Source organism: Monopterus albus, unplaced genomic scaffold (assembly GCF_001952655.1).
Source record: "Monopterus albus unplaced genomic scaffold, M_albus_1.0 scaffold58.1, whole genome shotgun sequence".
In the NCBI taxonomy this organism is placed as follows: Eukaryota; Metazoa; Chordata; class Actinopteri; order Synbranchiformes; family Synbranchidae; genus Monopterus; species Monopterus albus.
The window spans coordinates 2,606,605-2,616,574 of NW_018127938.1; the positions used below are offsets into that span (position 1 = coordinate 2,606,605).

The 9,970-nt window shown below is 39.6% G+C and overlaps 1 protein-coding gene across 1 annotated transcript in view; it reads right to left on the reverse strand.

Annotated features, from left to right (window-relative positions):
- mllt1a (MLLT1 super elongation complex subunit a) overlaps positions 1-9,744 on the reverse strand; it is a 27,090-nt gene extending 17,346 nt beyond the window's left edge. The window contains exons 1-4 of the mRNA XM_020602705.1: positions 9,467-9,744; positions 3,699-3,879; positions 1,805-1,892; positions 4-84 (exon numbers count right to left, since the gene is read on the reverse strand). Coding sequence (XP_020458361.1) covers positions 4-84; positions 1,805-1,892; positions 3,699-3,879; positions 9,467-9,478 — 362 coding nt within the window. The 5' untranslated portion in view covers positions 9,479-9,744. The remainder of the gene's footprint in view (positions 1-3; positions 85-1,804; positions 1,893-3,698; positions 3,880-9,466) is intronic.
- Positions 9,745-9,970: the final 226 nt, after the last annotated feature.

A 9,970-nucleotide genomic window follows, 5' to 3' on the forward strand; every position in this document is an offset into this window, starting at 1 on the left:
AGCTTCTCACAACGCAGGTGGTTGACCGGGGGGTTGCCCTCCAAGTTAAGGAACAGGTCATAGTTGAAACACACCTTTTTTGGGCTCCTCCTGAATGAAGGCGACCGGATAAATAGTTTTATTAGGGAATCTGCATCATTTTTACCATCTTGTAATTGCACGGGTGACAAAGTTAGCTGCATTTTCCTTTCTGCATTACTGTGATAATCACCTCTCAATGCCTACAAATTCCACAACAAAAGATAAAAGCTGAATGAGTGAACTAACTATCGCCTTGGCAGTCAAAAACACACAGGCATTGCTGGATAAGAAACAACTAACATTCCTGAGAGAAGCAGTGAAGTTGTAGAGAGGAGGACAATTAAAGCTGAGAAAAAGCATTAAGATGCTCTTGACAGATTTTATAAACAAAAACCTGAAGTGGATTAACGCTTGCTCAGATTTACATGCCTGCTATTTACCTTCAAGCATTTTCTTGATCTTCTCGGCAGATCTGTCTGTTTGTGTTTAAGTTAACTGCACATAAAAGGAGGATGTAACATTTGTGGATGCAGTCCAGAGGTCTAATATTATGAAGACTTGTAGGAGGCAATGGTGCACTAATCTCCTAAGTGTTGCCCTTATCTGGTAATGAAAGTAAAGTGGTTCTTTCTTCCATTATTCATTTAAATGGCTGATGGAGACTTAAAGGTGCCAGTTTAACAGCATGTGCTCATTTTATTTATTTCACTTGAAGACAGAAATGTCTCTACATTAAAGAAATGTTTCACTAACGCAATCAAGCATTGGGCTCAGTGGATATGTAAGAGCAAGTGTCTAACCTACTGAAGAGTTCCTATTTAAAGCTCTCTAATCTGAACCCATTCACAGTAAATATTGGTCCATCTCAGCTTCTGAACCATCACTACATTTATATGCACTTAACCAATCTGATTATTCCTGCTTCAGAGCAGTAACCTGATTTCAGAAGCCTCGAGTAAAAGGGAAACCCAGTTCTCTTTATCAACTTAAAGAATTAACCTAGGGTAGATCCCTGTCAACAAAAACCTGGTTTCTCCTTATGAGTCCTATTCAGACAAGATTTGTTTCTCTTGACTAGGTGGGTTGAATTTAACATCATCGGTGCTGGTTGGTAATTTTAGTCATGTCTGAAGCATGTGAGAGTAATAATTACCCACTGTTCTTCAACAAACTCGCTGATGATTTAAAGTCTACGCAGAGTGATGTCCTTGTATTTTAAAGTGGACCTCTGAGCTTTTCTATGTGAAACACTGCCTTTCCTTCTTCTATTTCCCTCAACCAATCAGAATAAAGCTTTTGTGTGAAAATGCTTTTGCTAAACTGATGAAAAGTGTTAACATATTTGAAAACAAATACAACAGCAGAAAAAGTTAAAGCCATCAGGAGAGCAAGACCTGGTAAAAGCTGAGGTAATGTCAGCTACAGGTAGTCATTGGCATTAACTTTTGGCTAGCCCTGCAGAATGTCCACGTCTATCACACACCACATCCTGTAATACCGATGGTTAAAACGCCATCCGAAAGAAGAGCTATATTACTGAGAAGCACAGATAATATTTTATTCACTGCTTCCCCCTGTGACGTTATTCCTAGTCAAACAGGGCTCATAGGTTTCCACACTCCTAACAGTTTTCAAAAAATCTGTTTCCAAAACTCAAACCGTACTGATTATTTCTAAAAACCAATCATATCTAATATTGTGTCCACAGCCTAAATTTCTTTTCTGTAAATACAACACCTACATAAAGAAGCCTGTCAACAGCCCACATCTGTGTCCAGTCAGCCTGACCTTGTTTTTGAAGTACACCTCAATAGGCATGAGGAAGCCTGCGTAGCCCGACTCCTCCACTTTGTATGGCGGCTCCTTGCATACTGTAAACAGACAAAGATGTGTCAGTGATATTACACTCACATTTATCACCAGAGTCACATACTGGAATAATAGCAGCATTTAATGGGATAGAAAAACCTCTTGGTTTACTTTAGTTTGTGACATTTACTAGATTTATTGTATCAGATTTAGCTATGAGCTCATTTCCATCTGCAGGCCCTGGGCAGACAGACAATTACTAGTTAAACAAAAAGGCAGGTTCTGCAAAGGCAGAGCTCCTTCTAGGTATTCAACGTGCTGCCCTAGTACTTCATCTTAAAGCGCTTATCAATATAAAAGACAAATATCTGCTAAAGTCTCTCACAAAATGAGACATTACTTGAAAATGTCAAAGATTATGCTGCATTTCCATTACTTTAAATAACCTTTTTTAATAATGACTTTTTTCCAAACAATAAAAGAACATATTATAATTGGTTACTTTTGTTAAGCTATTAATGTCGCCCATGCGGCCCCACCTTAGTTTGCCCCAAGGGCGTCAAAAAGCAGTGACAATGAAAATAAATTATCCAAGACATCTGACTTGTTGAGACCTTTACAAGATGAATGATGAGTGCACCAATTTATAAAACAGACAAATGTAAAGACTAATTCTATGAAGAAGTATCAAATACTGTATGGAAAGTTCATCATGAGATTTAGCTTGTCCCATCTCAATTAAATTGTTCTCATTTTTCACTACTCTACACTAAATTTTAAACACTCTGGTCATTATCTACCTGGTTTGTTTATATTACACTATCTTCTATTTGTCTCATTTATCGAGAGGAGCCAGCTGAGGTGGCTTCAGTGCCTTCATCTTATCTGTATCTGCTAAATTAGTTTACAGCCACAGAACCACCAGTCTGAACCTAGTGTTAGCTGCTCATAAATAAATATGTCAGTCCAGTAGAACGCTTGGGTTGCTGCTAATGTGACACAGAGAACAAACATTAGACTAAACTTGAATTGCTCCCAAATTAAAATCATAATACAATATGAAGATAAAGTAATGACCACACCAGCTCACTAATTGTACCAAAACACTTCTATTTGTCTCTCTGTGCCTTCATCTTATCTATATCTGCTAAATTAGTTTACAGCCACAGAACCACCAGTCTGAACCTAGTGTTAGCTGCTCATAAATAAATATGTCAGTCCAGTAGAACGCTTGGGTTGCTGCTAATGTGACACAGAGAACAAACATTAGACTAAACTTGAATTGCTCCCAAATTAAAATCATAATACAATATGAAGATAAAGTAATGACCACACCAGCTCACTGATTGTACCAAAACAAAAACATTAGCTTTAGATATTAATACATCCAGAAAATAGCACATGTGAATCAAATTTGAGTCCTTTGGCTGCTTTTCACGTTCTCATTCTCAAAAAGCAAAACTCATGTTAACCCTGGTTTGTGCTCTCTGTGCAGGAGAACGTGACCTCTTCAGTCTGGCAGCCACCATTTCAGACTTTTAGCTCCCGAGAGCTCCTCTATGGTTGGCCGTTTGAAATGACTACTCACAGTTCAAAAAATGGTTCTTAGAACCTTCGCTAAGTGGCAGGCGTGGCCAATCTATGGACCAGACTTTGACAACACAGGATAGAAAAGCTGGAATAACAACAGAAAGGTTGTAGGGAGCAGAGTTCAAGCTGTAGCTTATGCTCTTGGGGCCGTAGCTGAGAGATACCACGTCCTCCCCACTGTCACTCAATTTATCAGACAATGTGTGAAATCTTAGTTAATGCACTTTAAACGAAACATCACCGATAAAACTTGTTTGTGTGCATGTTCTCTGTCGTACCTCTTTTAGGTTTGGGGAAGCTCTCGTGCAGGCGGAAGACAACCTTCTCCACAAAGTGCTGGATGTCACCGGTCTCTGGCCCTCGGACAAACACCATCCAGTCATGGGTGAAGCCTTCTGATGTCACTTTCTTCCTTAGCTGGGCTCTGTGGCCCAACTCCAGCTTCACCTGCACTGTGCACTGAAAAGGGATGAGAAGAAACAAGTCACATACTGTATATGACTATACAAGGCCCATACACATGGGAGTACAGTAAATACACGAGGCAAACACCGGTAAAATGTGAACTACAAGTGTGGGACCAGAAACAACAGATTTAATCTGATCAAATATCTGCCTTTTTTTTTTACACTTTGCACATAACGTAGTGAGCAGAGGAAGGTCAAATAAATGCCTTGTGATTTTCGTGCAAGTGAATTCCTTCCTTTCTCACAGTGGAAAAATTTACATGTCAATTTAATCCCTTTCTATTAAGTCTATATTTATATAACCTGTGAGATATCACGTATAAGTGTAATTTATGTCCCAAATAAAATGTGTCATGTGTTTAGTAAGTACGTATGTAAACTTCATTTCTCGATTGCCTCTCAAAACCAGAGTTACAAGGTGCATCACAGCTCCAATCAAAGCACTGTGCCATAAAACACAACAACAATTTCAAGGAGCTGAAGTCATTTCTTATTTAAAAATGCCATAAATTCGCTGGCCACATCGGCTCAGGTTCCAAATGTTCTATGATAATAAAATGAAAATCTCTGGGGTTTGAACTGTTGCTTTGACAAAATAAGACACCTGAAGACATCACCTTGAACTCTGGGAAACTGATGGACATTTCTCATTGTTTTCTGACATCAAAATAGACTAATTTATAAAATACTGTGTAGATTAATGAGAATAACTGTCAGCTGTAGCAGTGCTGCAATGCCAGGGTTAGTAAGTACAAGGACGCTTCTAAAAGCATCGTTATACTGTTAACCTAACAAAACAAAACATCTGAAGGCAACACTTTCTCTGCAGCCTGACGTTTGAACAAAAATCTATTAATGAAAATGACTGTAGATAAATCCTGTAGTGCGAAATTACAGCTGCAAAAATATCCTGCAGGCCAAGGTTGCTTCAGGTTCAACAACTTTAAGACTTAACACCACATGCAATAAACGTTTTACACCAATTTAATACACTCAAAGTATTAAAGATATCAGTAAAAATGAATAGGGACAACAAGGCCCAGAATAATTTACTGAGTGCAATGTGAAATCATTATTTTTCAGCCAATTTATTCACATTTATGCCATTATTTCATTGTATATTACTAATAATTCTTAAACATGACCTGAGGGTGGACACACAGCAGAAAATAGATGGTTGAACAAATTAAATTCTTTAATAACCAATTTAAGGTCAAAGGTCTGGAACAATAGTGATGGGGATTTACCTACCAGTTTTTGCTAAAATCACATACAAAAACATGTTTTAACGTTACTGCCCACAGCAAGCTAAAACGTTTTAACTAACGTTACTGCCCACAGCAAGCTAAAACAAATATTTACCACTTTTTTTAATTAACCCTTTTTTGAGACAACATAAATCAGTATTAAAGACTGTTCAAGACATGCAGATACCCTAAAATAAAAAGGAAAGCCAGTGGTGAGATTAATCCAAGAGATTATCATTCACTAGTTTCTGATTCCACTGTGAACAAAAGCTCTGCATCTATTCTAAGTGCGTGGAGTTCAGAGGAGAGGCTGAACCCTGGACAAACACAATGCTGGACTGGTGTCGGGACACTCCCTGTAGGATGGAAGTATGAGCTACTTGAGTCGATAGATCTCAAAAGGTTTGCCCAGAAGAGGCATGCACTGCTGGGCTGCACCTCCCTCACATGAACAATAACAGCAATGGAACACATAAATGACAGTGCGCTGGTGCGATAGTAGTGATTGCCATTGCAAGTGAAGAGGCTATAGAGATGAAGTGCAGAAGGGAACAAGAGGTGGGTGGGGAGCGAGAGGGGACAGAAAGGCACTTTATGGCCAGGGTACGACTAAAGAATGAGGGGCACTGAGACGCTCGTGAGCAGAGACAGAGTGGGGGGGGGGGGGAAAGGGGACAGGACTGAGATGAGCTGGTCTCTCACACACAGACACCATGCCTGGCACTCTGCCTGGCCATTCTGTGCCAGTAATGCCCTTAAACTCCAGACTCCACCACACCCACAGCGAGCAGCCATGAAGTCCTTCCAATCGCCAGCACCCCCTCCCTGTGAGGAGCCCGCAAAATCAGAAATGTGATAAGGACAATATAAATATCTGGATCATAATGAACCAAAGAGGAAAACAAAAGATATCAATGAGAACAATAAACTCAAATGCCTCATACTAGTCATTCTCACCAGTATCAAACTATTAAAGAGCACAGGAGCAGCACAGGAGGCTGAGAAAATTCTAGACCTGCAACTACAGATTATTCAAAAACTGTGCAAAAGTGCTCATCACAATTATTCCCAATGCCCAAGGTGATGTCTTCACCAACTTATTTTGTCTGACCAAAAGCCCAAAGACAAAAAAATTCAAAATACTGACTTTACTGTGATATAAAGCAGAGAAAGGCAGCTAATCTTCATAGTTTTGAAGCTGGAAAAAGCAAATGATTGAAATTTTTGCAAAAAAGTCTCAACCAATCAAAACACAAAATACTAATCAATACTAATGCATTCATTTCTGTCAACCAATTAATCTACAATAACAGAGATTATAACAGGCCTAATAATCAACTACGTTTTAATACAGATTAATCCAACAATTATTTCCTTGATTAAATATTTGATTTAGGACTTATTTACTTTACTAAACTGTCTTAAACCAGGACAGATTAAAAAAAAAGAGCAATGCAACAAACCAATCAACAGTGTTCAAAGTTCAAACACCAGGAACAAATATCATCATAAACAAAACTAGATTAGAACCAGGACAAATAAAACCAACTGTAACAAACCAGCCCACACTGTTCAATGTTCACATTTTTGTCAGTGTTTAAGACACTTGGACACCTTAGACTTGCCAATCAGATGTCCAAGGTGATGTCTTCAAATATCTTGTTTTGTCCTGCTAACAGACCAAAATCAAAAGGCTACAATTACAGTGATGCAGGAGAGAAAAGCATCAAATCTTCACATTTTATAAGATGGAAAATGCAGCTGATTGGCACTTTTACTAGAAAAAATGACAACAGAGCTATAGTAGTTTTCTGATAATCGGAATATTGATGGAGATGGACGTGGACTGACGTCGAACATCTCTGGTGTTTCATATGTTCAGATTCTGAACATAAGAACCATCAGAGAGGTTCAGAGACATATGGTCAAAAACACACTGCTTAGGTTTCTTATCCATCAAGTCCACCAGAAACAAGGAAGACAAAATGACTTTCAGCAACACATTTAGTCATCGTCAGCTAAAGACAATGCAGGGGATACAAAAACAAATCACACAAAGCCACTAACACTGAGATGAAGTCCCCTCTCTCATTCTCATACACAGAGCTCCAGTTGAGGAAAATACACATTTCTGCGCACACTGATTCCCATGAAAACAATAAACCCCCAGCTGTCATGTAAATAACTGCCCTCATGACTATGTTAATCTCTTCCAGCTAGTAAATGACTGAAATGAAAAGTCAGAAAGTTTCCCTAAGAGAACACGCACACACACACAATCATCATAAAAGCTGTGGTCTGATGATGCTGTAGACTCCAGGTAAATCCTTCACCCTGCCCAACCTTAAATATCTAAAAGATGACACAAAGAGAGGTGAAACGGTGACTTCTGTTGGAAAATGGTCGATCCCACAGAGCCACAGGAGAGTAACAAATGGCCTATCTGCAGCACCCAAGGAAAACAGTGAGCACTGAAAATAGGGTGTGTGAATGAGTGCGCGGGGATTACGACAAACTGCATGACCACTCATCCTGTCATCCGAACTGCTGTGTTCATACACAGAGATCTCTCAACCAGAAAACAGCAAAGATTCCAGTATATGCACACAAAGTCACACATGAAGCAGTTTGGCTTATCAACATGTTTTTAAGTTGTTATAATAATGCAATATGCAATAAATATATAAAAAAATACTTAGAGGTTGAACTTGACTCCTTTCTGGGTGTAATGCTCTCAAGTGCAAGTTTAGCAAGTCCACCTAACTAAACTAAAGCAGTTAAATACAAATGCCCCTACAATAAATCCTCATGCTTATAAATGCCCCTACAATAAATCCTCATGCTCATTATGATTATTTATATTAGTGGGGGCTGACAAACACCTTTTATGACACAGCAGCACAATTCAACAGCACCATAAACTACAGCCTCCAAAATTGCCAAAATGTTATATCAACACCTGTCTAGAGCAGATTTAACAGGACTTGAACATTGCAACTCTAGGATTTATTGCACAGCTGCGTTATTTTAACAGCATGTACCAATAAACTGGTAACTGTGCATATATTTGTGTAATAAGAATGAACACAATTCATGCAAATCCTTCACATGTGACATAGGTCTAAACATTCATCACAGATGTACAGCCACGCTGTCCTTTAAACGCAAAGAAGAAGCCTTCCTCTGGATGCACATTCACAGATCTAGTTAAAACTTCAAAGGAGTCAACACTGAATGGGGACTAGTTCCAAGAAAGTGGCTCAGCCATTTTCCACGGGTGTGTGTGGCCTAACGATCAAAAATACAGTCCTGAATAACCTCAGGCATTTTGAGAGTAACCCATTCTGTTGCAACATCTCCATCACAATAAAAAGATATGTAATTTGTTTACCCACTTTTCTGTTTTCTGCAAATTGTGTAGCTTTTTATGGTGACATCCTAACTGGGCAAATGTATAGTATGAAACATGCAACAGAATGAAATGATCTCTTGTCAAATCAAAGGGTTTACAGACCAGTCTTTAAAATTTGATTTATACTCTGGGTTCTTTGTAATGATCAACCAAAGTAAGGGTGGTCATGACTGGACCAAGTTCAACGTTTGCCACACACAGCTTTTCCGCTGTGCTACATGCATTGTACTCTACAATGACTAGTGTGGGAGGCATTTAGCATCAACCTATGTTTGCAAATGATGCAACTGCCAAAAAGTTATATCAACAACTCTACATTTAGCATTTAACATCAACCTATGTTTGCAAATGATGCAAAGATATTAGAGAAAGGGTATGCTCCTAGCTGGCTTTATTAACTTTGCATTTTAATACTTCAGGCCGTCGGCACTGGAGACGCCACCTCGTCTCTCCAGCCCAACCTGGAGAGGGCAAATCATTTCCCCGGCGCCTTACAGCAGCTCCTTAGCCTTTAGCCAACGGCCGACTCTCTTCTAGTAGGTAGACTAGCTTAGCTTAGCTACACAAAACGGCTTAATTTATCCCTCGGGGTGTTTAATTGTGTGAATGTGCTTTTTAAACACAGCCGATCAGAATAAGCTCAGGTGTAAATCTCTTTGTGTGCCTTGTGGTAGCTACAGCTATGCCACGGTGCTGAATGGTGAGGTAGACCAAAGCTAGTTAGCGGTAAATACCGATGTATGGGTGCCGAGCTAGCATAGCTCCAGAGCCAAACAACTACGAGCTCGTTAGCAGCAGGAGCTTTTTTTTTTTTTTTTTGGCTAGCAGAACGGAGGATTCATTCCTGCCGGCACACAGCATGCTGACATTTTCGCCGTCAAACGTTCAGATTCCATAAGGGGACACAAAAGCCACTGTACCTGATTCTCCATGTTTCTCTGGCTTCAGTGATTGTTGTATTTATTTACAGCGGCGTCTGCGGACCGTCTGCCCAACCTCTGCTCCTCATTGTGTGTCAATCCAGCCCAGAAGCGGAAGGCAGACAGCCCCCCTCCCCTTCCAGACGGCTGCTGGCAGGCGACCAAAACAGAAAGCTCTCTCAACCAATCAGAGAGCTGGAATTTTAAGAATGCTTAAAATGAACCAATAAAAACACTTGAGAGGCGGGAGAGTGCCCGAGCTGCAAATACAACTAAAGCATTTGCTGGTGGTTTTCTCGAGTGACAGCGAGCTTGTCCCAATGGCTGCAGCTCTGTTTCAATTGTAAAATGCACATGATGCTAATTGATTAATCGGGGTTCTACTGTACGAGCTTCATATTATAGCGACTGCCATTGATATGCTTAATACAAAATCAATAACCTTAATAAAAGAGCATTATATATTACTTATGTAACTTAATACAATATGTCCTGATATGCAGT